This window comes from Cucurbita pepo, chromosome 14, assembly GCF_057944985.1.
Source record: "Cucurbita pepo subsp. pepo isolate OVF chromosome 14, ASM5794498v1, whole genome shotgun sequence".
Classification (NCBI taxonomy): Eukaryota; Viridiplantae; Streptophyta; class Magnoliopsida; order Cucurbitales; family Cucurbitaceae; genus Cucurbita; species Cucurbita pepo.
In genome coordinates this window covers 12,770,726-12,790,177 of record NC_141811.1, presented here as the reverse complement: position 1 = coordinate 12,790,177, position 19,452 = coordinate 12,770,726, and the positions used below count along the sequence as shown (strand labels likewise).

At 40.1% G+C, this 19,452-nt stretch overlaps 3 protein-coding genes across 5 annotated transcripts; all 3 read left to right on the top strand.

The window, feature by feature from the left end:
- Positions 1–1,395: 1,395 nt before the first annotated feature.
- Positions 1,396–5,742, top strand: LOC111809941 (thioredoxin reductase NTRB). Of its 2 annotated transcripts, none has more exons than XM_023696420.2 (2): positions 1,396–2,497; positions 5,415–5,742. In XM_023696420.2, exons 1-2 carry the CDS (start codon positions 1,411–1,413, stop codon positions 5,483–5,485), a joined length of 1,158 nt encoding a protein of 385 aa, XP_023552188.2. In that variant the 5' UTR covers positions 1,396–1,410; the 3' UTR covers positions 5,486–5,742. The 2 variants fall into 2 exon arrangements, with proteins under 2 accessions (XP_023552188.2, XP_086973574.1); XM_087117448.1 differs by lacking the exon at positions 5,415–5,742 and adding an exon at positions 3,303–5,407.
- Positions 5,743–7,411: 1,669 nt separating this feature from the next.
- LOC147789608 (thioredoxin reductase 2-like) lies at positions 7,412–10,772 on the top strand. Its single transcript, XM_087117447.1, has 2 exons — positions 7,412–8,494; positions 10,457–10,772. The coding sequence occupies exons 1-2, from the start codon at positions 7,564–7,566 to the stop codon at positions 10,510–10,512; spliced, it is 987 nt and encodes a 328-aa protein (XP_086973573.1). The 5' UTR covers positions 7,412–7,563; the 3' UTR covers positions 10,513–10,772.
- Positions 10,773–11,707: 935 nt separating this feature from the next.
- Positions 11,708–17,820, top strand: LOC111809649 (uncharacterized). Of its 2 annotated transcripts, XM_023696024.2 has the most exons (7): positions 11,709–11,985; positions 13,880–14,021; positions 15,124–15,184; positions 15,296–15,431; positions 15,544–15,874; positions 16,992–17,120; positions 17,205–17,820. In XM_023696024.2, exons 2-7 carry the CDS (start codon positions 13,922–13,924, stop codon positions 17,639–17,641), a joined length of 1,194 nt encoding a protein of 397 aa, XP_023551792.2. In that variant the 5' UTR covers positions 11,709–11,985; positions 13,880–13,921; the 3' UTR covers positions 17,642–17,820. The 2 variants fall into 2 exon arrangements, with proteins under 2 accessions (XP_086973835.1, XP_023551792.2); XM_087117709.1 differs by lacking the exons at positions 13,880–14,021; positions 15,124–15,184 and having other exon boundaries at positions 11,708–11,985.
- Positions 17,821–19,452: the final 1,632 nt, after the last annotated feature.

Here is a 19,452-nt window from a genome sequence, read left to right as displayed (position 1 = left end):
ATTTTTTAAAATTAAAATATTTATATCTGATATTTTAAAATAAATAATTATACAAAATTTTCCCCACTTTCACTTTCCAGTTGCATATATAAATAATCATTTTCATTCGGTTTCAACTTTCAACCATTCTCACGTGAGAGTCGATTTCCACCAAAAGAAACTCCGATTAGACAATGGATCCTATTACATATCGGAGGATTAGACGGCGGCGCTCCTGCAGAGGCTTCTGTCTCAACTCCAGGAGATTCACTCGTCTCCAGGCTGCGGGCGAAGTTCGTGCGGCTGTTGCGGATCTTAAATTCATGGTGTCGCTCCTATTCCCGGAGCTTGCGGTCCATTATTGGGATTAAGAAGAGGCGGAGACCAAAGCCTTGTTCGGCTGCGCAACCGAAGTGTGTCGCCATGTGCAGGCTAAGATCGTTCCGCTGCTCTAACTCCTTCTACGCGGAAGCCATTGCGGATTGCTTGTATTTCATCAAGACCTCCACAGTTTTCACTTCCATTGTAGGATATTGTCAGAGGTGGATTTGCTTTTAATTTATTAAAATGGCTTGGAAATTTATAAGTACATGATCATTTCCTAACCTAAATCAACCTAAATCAGTCAATCTAAGATTCCCTCACAACAATCCTCAGCATTCCCAAATTATAATGATCAGAAAAAACCCTAACCTAAATCAACCTAAATCAGTCAACTTAAGATTCCCTCACAACAATCTTGAGCATTCCCAAATTATAATGATCAGAAAAAACCCTAAAATAGATTTATTTAGATGACTTCTATTTTAAAATTTTAGATTATATAAAAATAACCAGATTCCTACATTAACCTTAAATTTCTCCATCTTCACATCCATCGTGGTTGTCCCAAGCCATCATTCACCCTTGTTACTATGGTCGCTATTGTCAACCACAATCGATCACCAACACCCTTCAAAGACCTAAGAATCACAAACACGTTAGTTTGGCTAACGTGTCTATGTCCAACACATGTATATAACTTGAACACTTTGATACATGTTAGACATGTTGGATGATGAAAGTCCCACATCAGCTAATTTAGGGAATGATCATGGATTTATAATCAAATAATACTCTCTCCATTGGTATGAGACCTTTTCGGAAAGCCCATGGGTAAGGTGACAAGCTTGGCACCAAAAAATAAAGAGTCGTGTTTAGTAAATCATTAGAATCAAATACCGGAAAGGAACTCCACTCCATTAGGTAAGGTGACAAGCTTGGCACCAAAAAAATAAAAAAATGGAGAAGCAAAGGATAATTCAACGTTATTTTACACGATAGGCATATGACACCACTTTTTAAAATCTTATTTAATGTCTCATTTATTATAAGCTATGCTCTGATCAGTAGGACGCGTAAAACAGCCTTTTAAAAAGATCTAAATAGTCAATGGCCACTCGCTTCGGAGGCAATCGGAATAATAGAGGGCTGAATACCGTTCCAAGTTTACTGCGAAAAGCCTTGTATTCTATTTGCCGCGCCTCTATCCCACCTTCTCCAATACCTTCCGCTCCGATCGCCACCATATCAACAAGCTCCACAGCCATGGCGGATGCTACCGAGACCCTTAAAACCAAGCTTTGCGTTATCGGAAGTGGCCCCGCTGCCCACACTGCTGCTATCTATGCTGCCCGTGCCGAGCTCAAGCCTATTCTCTTCGAAGGATGGATGGCCAACGATATTGCCCCCGGCGGCCAGCTCACTACCACAACCGACGTTGAAAACTTCCCTGGTTTTCCCGAAGGCATTCTTGGCATCGAACTCATGGACAATTGCCGCAAACAGTCGCTTCGCTTTGGCACTCAGATCTACTCCGAGACCGTAACCAAGGTCGATTTCTCATCCAAGCCATTTAAGATCTTTACTGATTCCAAGACCGTCCTTGCCGACTCTGTGGTTGTCGCTACTGGTGCGGTTGCGAAGCGATTAACCTTTCCTGGCTCCGGTGAAGCGGATGGGTTCTGGAATCGAGGTATTTCGGCTTGCGCTGTCTGTGATGGCGCTGCGCCTCTTTTCAGAAACAAGCCCTTGGCGGTCATTGGGGGCGGAGATTCCGCCATGGAGGAAGCCAATTTCCTCACCAAGTACGGTTCTAAAGTGTATATTATCCACCGAAGAGACACCTTCAGAGCTTCCAAGATCATGCAACAGCGTGTCTCCAGCAACCCTAAAATCGAGGTGATTTGGAATTCGGTGGTTAAGGAAGCTTACGGCGACGCTAATGGACGAGCCCTGGGGGGTCTGAAGGTCCATGATCTGGTCTCCGGGAAGGTTTCTGATTTGAACGTTTCTGGATTGTTCTTCGCTATTGGTCACGAACCAGCAACCAAATTCTTAGCTGGACAACTCCAGCTCGATTCTGATGGTTACGTGCTAACGAAGCCAGGGACGACGCAGACCAGTATCCAGGGAGTCTTTGCGGCTGGTGACGTTCAAGACAAGAAGTACAGACAAGCTATCACAGCTGCTGGAACGGGTCAGTAAAAAACTTTCTGGTTTCCATCCTCAATTTCCTTCGCCCCATTTTAATGCTCTCCTTAACTTCCAAACACTTGGTGCCTGTGTTTTGAGGCATTAGGTACATCACCAGGCAAAAGCTTTTTGCACATAAAAGCATTGCTTTGCTGAAGCAAGGTTCTATTCTTGGTAAAAGAAAGAGAACCGTATCTTTTTTTTTTTTTTTCTTTTTTGCTGTTATTTTAAAAAAGTTCAAATATTTATCTACTTTAAGGTATAACCTCAATAGTGCATGGGGTACATAAAATCAGTTTACTTCCTAGAAACTGTTTGAACAGACATGTATGCTAATCGCTCTAAATAGGAGAAGATAAGGAATCATCTCCCTAGTTTAATCTGATGTGACGTCCAATTTGCTCAAATGGTGGTTAGCAGATAACTTTTAGAAGCTACATGGCTTGTACAACATGAATACATAAAATAGGTGGTAATTTCCCAAATATTCTCGTAATTTGTCCCAAATAAAAATAGTAATCTAACATGCTTTAAGTCTTGGTCCATAACTCTAAATAGTATTGGATGTGTTTTCATGGTAAATTTATGAGGAGTTGCTAAAATCTAAGTGGAGCTCTGCTTTTTTTTGAATTGAGTTTTTTGAACATGCAGATGTGGTAGTGAAGGATACATGATAAAGAAGTAGGAGCGTCGAATTATTTTGGATATGTGTTATTATTGTTTTAGATTAGATCAGATCAGTTTCTTGTTGTTATTCTTTAGATTAAATGATTCTAAATTTTGATCTAAAGGTTGAATGCTTGATGTAGGTCAACCTTTTAGTTGCTCAATGACATTAAAGGCTGGTTTTCTTTCCCAATTATTCCAAGTCTGGAGAAATATGTAAACAAATGGGCTTATTTGTTGTGGTGGTTCGAGTGGTCAATGGAAAGGGGGGTTTCACTCTCCTGATTAGCAAGAATCTGTTAGGATGGAGGAATTTTGTGGACTAATAGAAAGTTTCCTGTGGAGGGAACAATCAAATGACGAAGAGATGTATAATTGGGAGAAGAACTCCTTAATGGATGATAAGTATAAAATCAATAATCTTGCGATAGAGACAGGTTGACAATGTAATTGTAGTATACTTTCATGAAACTTTAGTTTGACATTCAAGAGGTTATTGAAACCATCTCAAATTTCTACCTACCCTTAGATACTTGCTAGGCCTATAGGGTCATTATTGAGACTTGATTTTTTTCCTGCCCTATGAACTCCCAGCCTCGCCATGGATCTTCTTCGCATATCTCGTTACTCATCCTTGCATGGTCTACGATTTTGTTAGATACCCAATCACTGACAAAACTTACCTATTTGAGCCTAACACCACCTCTTGGGTGGGTATGAATCCTTAAAAGTGAATAGAAAGACTTGCGAAAGAGTTTAGCCTGGACACTCACTTCACAAAGAGCTTATTTATTTATTTCCTTAAAAAAATTTATACATGCCACACTTATATCCACCTTGTGAGTATATCAAACTAAAATCCCTTCACCAAGTACAACTCTCCCTTATCACTCAGTATAGTGTGGAGCAAGCGCAAGGAGGCTAATCAAATATGGCCACTAACCCGCACTATTTAGTTAATAACTTCCCATGGGTCACATTGACCACCTATCGTGGCTAGAAAGTTCTTCCACCCACTGTGGCTAATCGAATATGTCCACTGACCCCCCCTATTGTGGCTCTTTTGTCATGAGAGAATTTGTACAAAAGTGGATACCGCAGGGCTAGCATGGTGTTTTTATCCATTTGTTGGTCCAGAATGATGTGCTTCCTCCATCACCCATGACGAATTCAATTGGTGATAAGGTTTTGATATTTCTTTATGTACTTCTAAGGCACCTTTGCAAAAGAATGGAGGGGGTCAATTTTTGCATGACGTAGGGGTATATTTAGTCTTTATAAATTTTCTCTACGAGGCATTTTCTTCGTGATGATATATCTTTGTATCCATTTTGCGAGAAGAGCTTTGTTCTTCTTCTTTATCGAAAATAGATCGAGTTCCCTTTTCTGTTGGGAGGTTTATGATATTTCATTGAACAAGGTGTGAGTCATCTTTCCACAGATTTCCTGAATAACCTTACTATATCCGTAGCCACTTTATGTGGTATTTCAAATAGAGACACGTAGTAAGTGGGGAGGTTGGTTAAGTGTGGCTTGTAGTAGGGTGGACTTCTACCTTTTGAATGTATAACATGATTACCTTTTTAAGTATAACATGATGACCTTCTTGATAATCATTCTTTCTATATTTTCATTAATAGTCTTTAAGATGTAAAATGATGTGTGGTTTCCTTTTTAAAGGTAATCTAGGTACATATTTGGTCATTCCCCCTTTTTACAATCGTATATGCTAGCAAATTTTTCAATAACCTTTGTGCTAACATTGATGCCCATAATAAGAAGCTTCTTGACATAGTGATATATTCACTACTAACATGGTATGCTTAAGATCTTTTACTAAAGTATTGTTTTTCTTATTCAACAACTTTTTTACATAATCTTGGTTTCAATATATGCCCCATTGTTCACCCCTCTTGCCCCACGCTTCTCTCCGAATTTGCCTCCGAAGTAAAAAGTTAGTCATCAATTTTCCCATTATTTCTTTGCCCTCCTCCCAAACCCTTGAATTTATGTTTTCAAAGGTAAAATAAAGTCTGTTTTGGCTTAAAATTCGTGTCTAAGAACCATTGAAGAGAAGATGAGAGGTTTAGCCTGTGTTATGTATTGAGCTCAAGACAATGGGACTTTTGGTCCTTTTTGCCTTAAAGCATTTCCCTTTTGTACGATTTACAATGTTTCGAATTTGTCCTCCGTAACGGTTTACCAATTCAAGTTGCTTCGGATCCGTTGGCTAAGATTTATTTCTTGTGGTGCAGGTTGCATGGCAGCATTGGATGCGGAACATTACCTGCAAGAAATTGGTTCTGAGGAGGGGAAGAGTGATTGATAATAGACTGTGCCTGGGTTTCTCAAAGTTGGCCGTTGAGAAATTATTTGAAGACAATGGCCAAATATCAAGAATGATTGTTGAAGGGTGCTTGTTGTAGACCCTGTCATATAATTGTTGACTTCATAAGTTTACAAGGAGGGATAAATGCGAAAATATTATAGCATTTTCGGGGTCAGTTATTTGGGATACTCATTGGGTAATTTGTATTTACGTTTGTTGGTTTAAAAGTTATTGAAAGAACTTTTGCATCATAACATAGGCTTATACTATTCCCAGAAAAATTCGGTTATCATGTCTTCTACTTTCCCTATTCATCCTAGGTTCATAACCATGAAAGTATAAAGCATGAAGGGAAAAAGAATCCCATGGTTTGATATCTGATGCTTCAAAGCGTTGTTGCTTGTTGTGTATGCAGAAACAATTCAAAGAGCAAGTAAATGGTGAGGACAAGGCTCCCTTCATCCCAAGTAGGTCCAGACAAGCCGCTTGCGGTGCCAATCTTGAGTCCCACCCGCAGCGATAAGCGAACCACAACTCTAAACCTTTCAAATTACATTTATTAAATTTAAAACAATATCTATCTAACAAATTACATTCACGAGAAATTATTTGTAAAATAACTCCTCCATTGAGTCCTTATAGAACAAATTCCTATAATTATGTGAACGGCCCAAGTATACCGCTAGCAGATATTGTCCTTTTTAAGCTTCTCCTTTCGGACTTTCCCTCAAGGTTTTAAAACGTCTAAGTCTACCGCTAATAGATATTGTCCTCTTTGGGCTTCCCCTCAAGGTTTTAAAACGCGTCTGCTAGGGAAAAGTTTCCAGTTTCCACACCCGGTGTTTCGTTCTCCTCCCCAACCAATGTGGGATATCACAATCCACCCCGTTCAGGGCCCAGTGCCTTCGCTAACACTTGTTCCTTTCACCAATCAAGGTGGGACCTCCACCAAATCCACCCCTCTGGGGCTAGCGTCCTTACTGGCACATTGTCTTGTGTCTACCCCTTCGGGGAACAGCCTCCTCGTTAGCACATCGCCCCGTGTCTGGCTCTGATACCATTTCTAATGCCCCCAGTCCACTACTAGCAAATCTTGTCCACCCCTTCGAGGAACAGCCTCCTCGTTAGCACATCGCCCCGTGTCTGGCTCTGATACCATTTCTAATGCCCCCAGTCCACTACTAGCAAATCTTGTCCTCTTTGGACTTTCTCTTTCGGGCTTCCCCTCAAGGCTTTAAAATGCATCTGCTAGAAAAAGATTCCCACACTAAGTGTTTCGTTCTCTCCCCAACCAATGTGGGATATCACATTATGAAACTCATATGAAAGACGGAGGAATAAGCGATTCTTTTTTTAAAATTGTGTTGCCTCGAAGATGTTGAAGCTACATAATATTTGAATTATGCCTATTATGATCAACGAGAGTGAAAAGATAGAATAAACGTGGTGTAGTAATTCCATATTGATCCTATGCTCCCATTTTCAATAAAATTCTAGCTAGAAGCATACAAGTACTATAATGTACCTCTACGCACGTATCTAGTAACCATGTATGTAAGGATAGCTACTAAATAACAAATTAATTAAATTAAAAGACGTGTTCAAAGGATTGACCTAACTCCATATTGAAACATGTTAAACTATAATTGAAGTTTATAAGTTGTACCCCGCACAAAAGATTCTAAAAGATTCTAGAATATATTCTCCCATAGATTTTTTAATTTATAGTTCTAATTTTTTTAAAGTTATTCTTTTAAAAGTTCGAAGTTGACAGAAATATGCAATTTGTGGGTATAAATACTAATTAATAATTCTTTTAAACATTGTTTACAAAATTTTATTCCAATTTTGTTAAAAAAGCAAAAAGAAATACCTGTACAGTCAAAGTCAAAAGTAAAAAGAGAAGGCTGGTCCAATTGAGAATGGATACTCGCTTTGGAGGCCGGGGAATAATAGGGGGCTGAATACCATTCCGTGTTTACCGCGAAAAGCGTTGTTTTTCCATTTGCGCCGCCTCTGTCCTTCCTCCAGTAGCGTTCGCTCCGATATCCACCAGCTCAACAAGCTCGACAGCCATGGCGGCTGCTACCAAGACCCTTAAAACCAAGCTTTGCGTTATCGGAAGTGGCCCCGCTGCCCACACTGCTGCTATCTACGCCGCCCGCGCTGAGCTCAAGCCTATTCTCTTCGAAGGATGGATGGCCAACGACATTGCCCCCGGCGGCCAGCTCACTACCACAACCGACGTTGAAAACTTCCCTGGTTTTCCCGAAGGCATTCTTGGCATCGAACTCATGGACAATTGCCGCAAACAGTCGCTTCGCTTTGGCACTCAGATCTACTCCGAGACCGTAACCAAGGTCGATTTCTCATCCAAGCCATTTAAGGTCTTTACTGATTCCATGACCGTCCTTGCCGACTCTGTGGTTGTCGCTACTGGTGCGGTTGCGAAGCGATTAACCTTTCCTGGTTCCGGCGAAGCGGATGGGTTCTGGAATCGAGGTATTTCGGCTTGCGCTGTCTGTGATGGCGCTGCGCCTCTTTTCAGAAACAAGCCCTTGGCGGTCATTGGGGGCGGAGATTCCGCCATGGAGGAAGCCAATTTCCTCACCAAGTATGGCTCCAAAGTGTATATTATCCACCGAAGAGACACCTTCAGAGCTTCCAAGATCATGCAACAGCGCGTCTCCAGCAACCCTAAAATCGAGGTGATTTGGAATTCGGTGGTTAAGGAAGCTTACGGCGACCCTAATGGACGAGCCCTGGGGGGTCTGAAGGTCCATAATCTGGTCTCCGGAAAGGTTTCTGATTTGAAGGTTTCCGGATTGTTCTTCGCTATTGGTCACGAACCAGCTACCAAATTCTTAGCTGGACAACTTCAACTCGATTCGGATGGCTATGTGCTGACGAAGCCAGGGACGACGCAGACCAGTATCCGGGGAGTCTTTGCGGCTGGTGATGTTCAGGACAAGAAGTACAGACAAGCTATCACAGCTGCTGGAACGGGTCAGTATAAAGAAAAAATTTCCAGTTTCCACTCATTTTCCTTCTTCCTATTTTAATTCTCTTCTTACTAAAAATTTCTGTAATGGGCTAATTAACAAACGTCTTCCTCTTACTATTGGCGCACAAGACATGGCCATAAGTGAGGGAAATGACTTGAGGATGGAGAGAAAAAGGTGTTGGTGTGTTAGGGGAGACTAGAAAATCAAGTGACAGGTTTTTGGGTAATATATAATTTGAGGGCATGGAATTGTATAGCTTTGCCCCAAAAAGGATCCTATTGCACCTACAAAATGCATTTATGATGTAATTGCAGCTGCGTTTCTGTTGTTATATCATTATTAGGCCTAAAAGAAAAATAAAAATCCAACATGCATAAAGCCTTCATGCAGAACCCGAAATAAAATTGGATGAGTCTTCATGGTAAATTTATGAGTTGTGGAGCCCTGTTTTCTTTATTGGGTTTTTTTTAACATGCTAATATGGTAGTGAACCTGATTCATAACAGACAAGTAGGAGTGTTTAAGTATTTTCGCGATGTATTGTTGTTATTGTTTTAGATTAGATCAGGTTAATGTTGTGATCCATTAGATAAAATGATTCTAAATTTTGATGTGAAGGTTGAATGCTTGATATAGGTCAACCTTTTAGTACTCAATGACACTAAATAGCGGGTTTTCTTTCCCAATTGTTCATAGTATTTTCTTACAAGGATAGGAACTGAGTTTGTTGGAGAGATATGTAAATACACGGGTCTTTGTTGAGGTGGTTTGAGTGGTCAATGGAAAGAGGTGGTTTTACTCTCATGGTTAGCAAGAATCTGTTAGGATGGGGGAATTTGTGGGACTAATAGAAAGCTTCCTTTAGAGGTAAAAGTCAAGTGATGAAGAAATGTATAAGAGTTTGGATGAAGAATTCCTTAATGGATGAGAAGTAGGGGTAGAAATGTAACAGCCGAAGCTCACCGCTAGTCGAAATTGTTCTCTTTGGGCTTTCTCTTCCAAGTTTCCCCTCAAGGTTTTAAAATGGGTCTGTTAGGGAGAGGTTTTCACACACTTATAAGGAATGTTTCATTCTCCTCCCCAACCGATGTAGGATCTCACAATCCACCTCCTTAGGGATCCAGCGTCCTCGCTGGCACATTGCTCGGTTCCTGGCTCTAATATCATTTGTAACAGCTAAAGCCCACCGCTAGCAGATCTTGTTCTCTTTGGGCTTTCCCTTCCGGGTTTCCCCTCCCCTTCCGGGTTTTCCCTCAAGGTTTTAAACCCTTATAAAGAATGCTTCATTCCTCTCTCCAACCGATGTGAGATCTCACAGAAAATCAACCAGTAGAACTAGCTGGCAATGTGTAATTATGGTAAAAGGCAGGACATTCATGAAACTTTAGTTTGACATTTGGGGTTATTAAAACCATCTCGAATTTCTACTAAGCCCTACATATTTCCTAGGCCTTTGGGTTCTTTATTGCTAAAATTTATACATACCACAGTTATTGCCACAATGTGAGTATATCAGCTTCAAACCCTTCACCAAGTACAACTTTTTATATAATCTTGGTTCGATATACGTCCCATTGTAGATCACTCTTGCCCCACTCTTCTCTCCAAATTTGCCGCCAAAAAAAAAAAAAAAAAAAAGTTAGCCATCCATCTCCCCATTATTTCTTAAATTTGTATTTTGATGGTAAAGTAGAGCTGGTTTTGGCTTAAAATTTGTGTCTAAGAATCATTTTGGAGTTTTCAGGTTGAACACTCTCAGGCTTGAAACAAAAACAATATTGGACAAGAATCATTTTGGCTCGTTTTAGATTTAGCCCCTTTTCCTTTTCGCCTTAAAAAATGTCCTCCTTGTACGAAAGCCATGTCTTTCTTTCACTTGCATTGTTTTCAATTTTTCCTCCATAATGGTTTTCAAGTCAAGTTGATTCCTATTGCTGGCTAATATTTATTTCTTGAGGTGCAGGTTGCATGGCAGCATTGGATGCGGAACATTACCTACAAGAAATTTGTTCCCAGTAGGGGAAGAGTAATTGATAGTAGACTGTGCCTGGGTTTCTCAAAGTTAGTTTGAAAATAACTGTCGAAGGAGAATGCTTGTTGTGAACCCTATCATATAATTGTTGATTTGGCAAGTTTACGGAGAGGGATAGATGGGAAAATATTATAGCATTTTGGAGGTAGGTTATTCAGGATAATCATTGGTTTATCTGTAACCCTGTGCAATGTCATTTATGTTGGTTGGTTTAAAAGTAAAGTATGATGAGTTAACTTTTGTGTTATATCATATGCATATGAGGTTGGCTCTCCACCATCCTTGAACATCATAGCTTAAGTGAATCACCATGTGCCTCATGCGCGTGGCATGACATGAGCAAGCTTGCAAGACGAGTGTCTTGACACTTACTCTGAAAATATTTTCTAGGACAATGTCGGTGACACGAGTATGCTAACATGCACCTCTTTCCATAAGACGAAGGTTCTCTTATAGGGTTAGGTTTCAACCTAGAGTGCACTAGTGACTTGATATGAAAATAAAAGTGTTATAAAATTTACTTATGGACCAATTCTCGATAAGTGTGTCCAAGCGAACTATGAATGAAAATGACATAGCAAAGCTTGTGGTGGTACGTAAACCATTAGTGAAACTAGATAGTTCTCGATTAGCATGGTATTTGCTTGGATTGTCTTGGTAAGTGCTCGAATCACCAAGCCTATTTTGACCCAAAGAAGATTCAAGTCTCAAATCAATGCAGAAGCACGAGGGTGTGTCGATGAAATCAAGATGTTAGAAATGCATTTTAAGAACTTTGGCTTAGAGTAGATGCAATATTGAGTCTTGAGACTTGATTTAGAATAAAGGCAACTTAGTTAGAGTCGTTAATGAAAAAAAAAAAAAAAACTACGCATACAAATGATGTCAAAAGAAGTATGGTTTCTTTTTGTCTTAAGAATTTTTTTTTTTTTTTTACTAACGTGTTTGATATAAGAAGTAAATATTAGTATTGACGTAAATGCATTGTGACGTGAAAATTTATATAAATGTTTTTAAAGGAATAAGAACTCAAATTACATAAATACATAAAATGTGGGCGTAATCCGATTTTTCTGAAAACAATTATAAATATAAATATTTTTTAATAAAAAAATTAACTTTTTAAAAATAAGTTAAAATTCAGTATTATTACGGTTAAGTTTAATATTTTTGTAAAAATTTCTTAAATTTCTCCGTCTCTTATTAAATTACGGACACCGGTGCCGTTTCTGTACAAATCTGCCCGTATCTCCTCCCGCTGTCCTACCGTCAGCCGCCCATCTATCCCAATTCGTTGACGGAAACCCCGCTCGATAAACCCTCTCATAACGCACGCCTACACGGGTGCCACTTTCTTAATCAGGCGTTCTCTATCATCGTCCTTTTCTTACCCCGAATCTCTACAATTGTTGGGCTGATCTTTTCTTGTTGTATCTCAGATTTTGGGTCAAGATGTCCAGGTAACACTCCCCTGACTTCTACTTTCTAGATTATGATGGTTCTTTGGATTAATTTTTCCAGTTCCAAACTGTTTTCATTTTGGCATTCCATTATTGTTATACCTCAATGCTGTGGTGAATTGGTTTGAGATTTTACTTTTAAATTTTAATAGCTTCAATCAAGCCCGTTGGTCTAATGATCAACCCTTGTGAATTATATATCCTGGAGGAGTGTAAAGGGATGAAAAGGAGAAGTTGATAGTTTAAAACTGATTTAGAAGAAGACTATGATCATTCTAATTGATAGTGTCCTCAAGCCATGTTAAGGGAAAAGGGTCATGGGTCTAGTCTGACAGTAGATATTATCTTTTTTGGACTTTCCCTCGAGGGTTTAAAAAGTGTTCATTAGGGAGAGGTTTCTACACTCTTACAAAAAATACTTCGTTCCTCTCTCCAACCGATGTGGGATCTCACAATCCACCTCCCATGGGGGCTAGCATCCCTGCTGGCCCACCATCCGGTGCCATGATAGGACTTTTGCATTTGTTTATTCCTTTCTAAAAAATAGGTAGGAACCCAATAGATTTCTTTTGGGACGGAAAGGGAGAGGAAAAATATGGTCACTTGGTGAGATGATACTTCACGACTAAGCTGGTGGTATGGGTTGGTACAGGCAAGATGAGTGTAACAGCCCAAGCCCACTGCTAGCAGATATTGTCTGCTTTGGCCTGTTATGTATCGTCGTCAGCCTTACGGTTTTAAAACGCGTCTACTAGGGAGAGGTGTCCACACCCTTATAAGGAATGTTTCGTTCCCTTCTCTAACCAATATGGCATCTTACAACCCTCCTCTTAGGGGCCCAATGTCCTTGCTGGCACACCTCCCGGTGTCTAACTCTGATACCATTTGTAATTTTTTTTGTAACAGCCCAAATCCACCGCTAGTAGATATTGTCCGCCTTGGCCTGTTACGTGTCGCCATCCGCCTCTCGGTTTTAAAACGCGTCTGTTAGGGAGAGGTTTCCACACCTTTATAAAGAATGCTTTGTTCCCCTCTCCAACCAATGTGGGATCTCACAATCCATCCCCCTTGGGAGCCCAACGTCCTCGTTGACACACTGCTTGGTGTCTGACTCTGATCCCATTTGTAATAGTCTAAGGCCACCGCTAGCAGATACTGTCCTCTTTGGGCTTCCTTTCGGAGCTTCCTTTCAAGGTTTTAAAACACGATTACCAGATAGAGGTTTCCACACTTTATAAGGAATGCTTTGTTCTCCTCCCCAACTGATGTGGGATCTCACAATGAGAAATGAAGCATTAAGATTTTTAATTAAATGGGAGGAATTGTGGCACACGGTTATTGACACGAAGTTTGGAGTGAAAAAGTAATTACTCATTTCATATTTTTTTCTTAAGAACTTAGACCTGAGGAATGAAGCATTGTTTACCAAGTAATATAGAGTTTTTTAATGGAATGTGCGGAACTGTGGCAAAAAAGTTATCGATTGGGCACAAGTATATAGTGAAAAAGTGGACGTGACCTTATTGCTCGTTTCATTACCTTTTCTTAAGAATTTAGACGACGAACTGGGTGGATGAGGTGAATTCTTGCCTTAGTTAGTTACTTTGATGATTTAAATCAGTCAAATGGGGGAGAAGGATTAACCGATATAATTTTTCTGTTTGTATGCCATTTTTTCTTCTTTGGTTGTTGTTGCTGATTGTTGTCATCATTCACGTAGTTACACATTTTCTAAATGAAATGAAATAAATTGTAGTAAAGGATTTTGAACGAATCCCAACTCATATCATATGCTCGAAGATTCTTCAACTACACCACACCACACCACGCCTCTTCAAACTTCTAATGTCTTTGGGTGTTTGTTCATGTGTGCTTTATTTGGTTCATTTATTAGAAAATAATTTGATGGTTGGGGAGTTCCAATTAAAGAATAGTCATGGGTGAAGAATTACATCTGAATCCAATTCCTTTGGAGAGCCGACCTGGCATCCTTTTCATTGGATCCTCAAATGTTGGCAAGCGCTCCCTCCTCTCTAGTAATTCTCTTTCTCTTACATATCCAAATTCAATCTATTTCAATTCTTACTTGTTGCAGTTTATTAAGCTGATTGTTATTATGCCTGTTGGTAGTTGGAACCATACTGACCCTATTGAAGTTCTCAATTACTACAGCATTCCTATAGTATGATAATGATTGGATTGACATCTCAATTCTATCAACACCAATGAATGTTCATGTTCTTTTTATAATCCTGGGTACAATCTCAGTATTTTTTTTTTACTTCTTGTAAATCTGTAATGGTGAAAAATGGCCACAATTTCATAGAAGGAAAACTTGTATTTGCTAGTTGTCTGTTTTTTTTTTCTTTATTATATAATTATCCTTTGTGACTAATGTTGAAGTTAGTGGGATTAGTCTAGATGCGTGTCTTGACATTCATGGATTATAATTATAAAAAAAAGCATAATACTTGGCAGTTCGTGTTAGGAATAACGACTCTCCACAATGGTATGATATTGTCAATTTTGAGCATAAACTCTCGTGGTTTTGCTTTGGGTTTTCCCCAAAAGGTCTCATACCAATGGAGATGTATTCCTTACTTATAAACCCACGATCATTCCCTAAATTAGCCAACGTGGGACTCCCTCCCAACAATTTTCAACAATCCTCCCCTCGAACAAAGTACACCATAGAGTCTCCTTGAGGCCTATGGAACCCTTGAACAGCCTTCCCTTAATCGAGGCTTGACTCCTTATCTGGAGCCCTTGAACAAAGTACACCCTTTGTTCGACACTTTAGTCACTTTTTACTACACTTTCGAGGCTCACAGTTCTTTGTTCGACATTTGAGGATTCTATTGAAATGACTAAGTTTAGGGCATGAGTTTGATACCATGTTAGGATAACGACTCTCCACAATGGTATGATATTGTCCATTTTGAGCATAAGCTCTCGTGGATTTGCTTTTGGGCTTCCCCAAAAGGCCTCACACCATACCAGTGGAGATGTATTCCTTACTTATAAACCTACGACCATTCCCTAAATTAGCCAATATGGGATTCCCTCCCAACAATCCTCAACCGTTTGCATAAGAGAAACTGATCATTCTCAATACCCAATATCTTTCTGAAATTGTAGGATTACTCACTGTGGACTTTGAAGATGCTTTGAACTCATCCTCTCAAATTTCGGTCCATGGGTAAGTGAGTAAAAGAAAATTCATTTTTCTTCTCCCAGTTATCAAAATGAAAATTAGGCTGCTTGATGTAAATTTGAGCTCAAAATCGGTTTATTTTTCCTTGGCAACCAGTTGGACTATCAATACGCAATATTACACAGCCGATGTGTCGGTATCAGTGGCTCATTTGCACGAGGAATTTTCCATTGAGGCGTTGCCTATGTTCAATCAGTTGGCTGCCTTAGTCATGGTCTTTGACCTGAATGATGTTAGTCAACTCTATTTGCATCATTTCATTTTGTTTCTTCTTTACTTTCACGTGAAATTGTGATAATCGATGTCATATGTTCTTATGCCTGCTATTATCTTTGTCATTGCAGCTTTCATCTCTTGTGACCCTTCAGGATTGGGTCGCTCATGTTGATGTACAAAAATTTGATGTATTATTATGCATAGGAAATAAAGTAGATGTTGTTCCAGGTCATCCAGTTCATATTGAGTACAGAAAACTTGTGCAAAAACAGAGACATAAAGACTCCTCTATAGATTATTCAGATACAGGCGAATATGGAATTTATGAAATTGAAGGAAGTAGTTTATTGGGAGACGAAGATTCCTCTTGGGAAACTAGGAGGTCATGTTTGGAGTGGTGCATTGAACGCAATATTGAGTTCATCGAGGCTTGTGCTTCTAATGCAGATTTTGATAAATGTAAGATCCTTGCCTTACCCTTGACTTGGATGCTGTATGTATAATGCTTGTTTGCTTTATTATGGTTTTTTTAAGAAAAAAGGAAAATCGTCTCAACTTGATAAGTTCTGTGATATCCGACATTGGTTGGAGAGGAGAACGAAACACCATTTATAAGGGTGTGAAAACCTATCCCTAGCAGACGCGTTTTAAAGCCTTGAGGGGAAGCCCGAAAGGGAAAGTTCAAAGAGGACAATATCTGCTAGCGGTGGGCAAATGGTATCAGAGCCAGACACCGGGCGATGTGCCAACGAGGAGGCTATTCCCCGAATGGGGTAGACACGAGGCAGTGTGCCCAGTAAGGACGCTGGGCCCCGAAGAGGGGTTGATTTAGTGGGGGTCCCACATTGATTGGAGAAAGGAACGAGTGCCAGCAAGGACGCTGGGCCCTAAAGGGGGGGGGGGGGGGGGGGAGGTGGATTGTGATATCCCACATTGGTTGGGGAGGAGAACGAAACACCCTTTATAAGGGTGTGGAAACCTTTCCCTAGCAGATGCGTTTTAAAGCCTTGAGGGGAAGCCCGAAAGGGAAAGTTCAAAGAGGACAATATCTGCTAGTGGTGGGCAAATGGTATCAGAGCCAGACACCGGGCGATGTGCCAACGAGGAGGCTATTCCTCGAAGGGGGTAGACACGAGGCGGTGTGCCCAGTAAGGACGCTGGGCCCCGAAGGGGGGTTGATTTAGTGGGGGTCCCACATTGATTGGAGAAAGGAACGAGTGCCAGCAAGGACGCTGGGCCCTAAAGGGGGGGAGGTGGATTGTGATATCCCACATTGGTTGGGGAGGAGAACGAAACACCCTTTATAAGGGTGTGGAAACCTTTCCCTAGCAGACGCGTTTTAAAGCCTTGAGGGGAAGCCCGAAAAGGAAAGTCCAAAGAGGACAATATCGGCTAGCGGTGGTCTGGGCCGTTACATTACGAAGGTGAGATAAAATGGACAGGAAGAGACAGTAATATTAACCCTATTGCTTCCTCTTCACATGAATTCAGTGTCACGTTCATTCTTGAATTTATTCTTCTTCATCCTTTTCTTTCTTCCATTTTAAAAAAAAATTACATGTACTATTATCTACAGGTTTATCAATTGATGGTGATATACAAGGAGTTCAAAGGCTCTATGGTGCTCTTTCTGCTCATATGTGGCCGGGAATGATTCTAAAAACTGGAGATAAGATTACCAACCCATCATTTCCCAAAGAAGAAGGTTTTTCTTCTTTTCTTTTGCATTCATTATTTCATCTGTTACTTCAAATTTTAAGTATATGCCTTCTTTGTTTTATCCAATCAGAATTGTCAGAAGAAGAATCTGACTTTGAAATTGACTACGAAATACTATCTGGGGGTTCAGCTGAGATGTGGGATGACATTAACTTCCAAGGTTGCTCGTGGAACGGAGAAGGGTCGTCCATAGATGCTGGAGCTCTTGGAGACGATGTCGATATTGCCGAGCAAGATCAAGCTAGTCGAAGTATCTGTGAACCACCCAAGGCTGAAGAAAACCATGTGGCTGTCGAGGGAGAACTCGATCAAATGACAAATCCATTCATTGGAAAACATCTTGATCTCGAGGATTTAGAGCGGTTGATGTCCGAGATAGGGAACGTGCGTGACAGCTTGAGGTTGATGCCTGATTTTCAAAGGAGAGAAATGGCTGCAAAGTTGGCCCTGAAAATGGCCACCATGTTTGGAGCCAGTAGTGAAGATGATGATGAGGAAACTAGTTGACAAGAACAAATTGGTCCATTCCTTTAGTCAATTGGTCTGCTTGAACATTTAAATTGTGTATTCCTTGTAAAAGGGTACGTATGAAAACCAGGCCATTTCCCCCTCCAAAGCAATACCATATGTACAAACAAAATCTTAATACCTTTAAAGCTCTCAGCTATGGCTACCAAGCTTATTTATTTCAGTGGTGCAGGCTTTATCAATGAGAACTCATCTCCTTGTGTAGGTGTTGCCAATGGATCGCCCTCGTAATCAGACGACTCAAGGTCCTCATATGCAGGCACACGTATGGAGTGTTCGGTAGTTTTTTAGTTATTGAGGCTCGTCGAACCTGCTTCTTCTTGGCTGTTTCTGTAACGACTCAGGCTCACCGCTAGCAGATATTGTCCTCTTTAGGCTTTCCCTTTCGGGCTTCCCCTCAAGGCTTTAAAACGTGTTTGCTAAGGAAAAGTTTCCACATCCTTATAAAGGTGTTTCGTTCTCCTCCTCAATCAATGTGGGATCTCACATGTTTTATATAGGAATATTAGACTACCAGCCATAACCTTCTCGAGAGCTTCATACCCTTCTCCAGAGCTTCATACAGAACTTTTATGCTTTTCTATCAACCACCAACAGGACAAAGAACAAACAATCAGAAATGAAGGGCATAATTTCCAACAGAACAATGGGTGGGTTTGGGCTATGAAATAGTAAAAAGAAACGTTAGAAATTACAAACTCTCCACAGTGATATGAGTATGATATGAGTCTACTTTGAGCATAAGCTCTCATGTTTTTGTTTTGGTTTCTCCGAAAAGTCTCGTACTAATGGCTATGTATTGCTTACTTATAAACCTATGATCATCCCCTTAATTATCCGATATGAGACTCCTCTCCCAACAATTTTCAACAATCCTCCCCTTGAACAAAGTACACCATAGAGCTTCTCCTTAATTGAGGTTCGACTCGTCAAAATATACCATTTGTTCGACACTTGAGTCACTTTTGGCTCTGACACCACACGACTCTCCACAATTGTATGATATTGTCCACTTTAAGCATTAGCTTTCACGGCCTTTCTTTTGGTTTCTCCAAAAAGGTTTCGTATCAATGGAGATACATTTCTTACTATAAATCCACGATCAACTCTTAATTAGCCGACGTGGGACTCCTCTCCCACCAATCTTCATTGGCCCGTAGTTTCAAACCCAAATTAGAGAGCATGCAGAATAGAGAGAAGAATGAAAGCAATAAAAAAGAAGCAAACACCAGCAACTCTGTCAATAACTATCTCCCAAGACGAAAAAGAAGCAAACACCAGCGACATCCCATGTGGGTGTGTTATCGAGCTCCCTGGAGTGGCCACCGCCATCGCCACCGCCCGCGGCGGAGACAAGGGCGGCGCCAGTAAACAGAAGACAGGAAACAGACATCAGAAGTAGTGGTAAAAATAGCACAAAAACAGCAAATCTTTATCTCCAAAGTGGAAGTTTTCTCAATTTGAATGCTTATTGGTCACACCATAACCAATGATGCTATTACACACGTGTGAAAAACAAAATAAACGCTGCCGTTTTGAGACTTTTGCCCATTGGCTGTTTTTCTTCTCTTATCTTTATTAAATTTTATATAATAAATAATTGGTTTCTGAATTTAAATAGGTTGCACATGCCATAATGATGCAATTACCTATTTTTAAAAAATTGATCCTAATGTAAAAATTAGATCAAAGTATTATTCATATAATAATTATTTTATTTCAGAATAATTTTTTTTAACATAAATAGATTTTATTTCATTTATTATTCCTATTATTATTTTTGAAAAAAA

Coding starts and splice junctions, on each gene's coding strand:
- LOC147789608 (XM_087117447.1), top strand. CDS start 7,564: ATGGCGGCTGCTACCAAGACCCTTAAAACCAAGCTTTGCGTTATCGGA. Junction 8,495..10,456: donor TATCACAGCTGCTGGAACGG/GTCAGTATAAAG, acceptor CTTGAGGTGCAG/GTTGCATGGCAGCATTGGAT.
- LOC111809649 (XM_023696024.2), top strand. CDS start 13,922: ATGGGTGAAGAATTACATCTGAATCCAATTCCTTTGGAGAGCCGACCT. Junction 14,022..15,123: donor CAAGCGCTCCCTCCTCTCTA/GTAATTCTCTTT, acceptor CTGAAATTGTAG/GATTACTCACTGTGGACTTT. Junction 17,121..17,204: donor ATCATTTCCCAAAGAAGAAG/GTTTTTCTTCTT, acceptor TTATCCAATCAG/AATTGTCAGAAGAAGAATCT.
- LOC111809941 (XM_087117448.1), top strand. CDS start 1,411: ATGGCCACTCGCTTCGGAGGCAATCGGAATAATAGAGGGCTGAATACC. Junction 2,498..3,302: donor TATCACAGCTGCTGGAACGG/GTCAGTAAAAAA, acceptor TGCTTGATGTAG/GTCAACCTTTTAGTTGCTCA.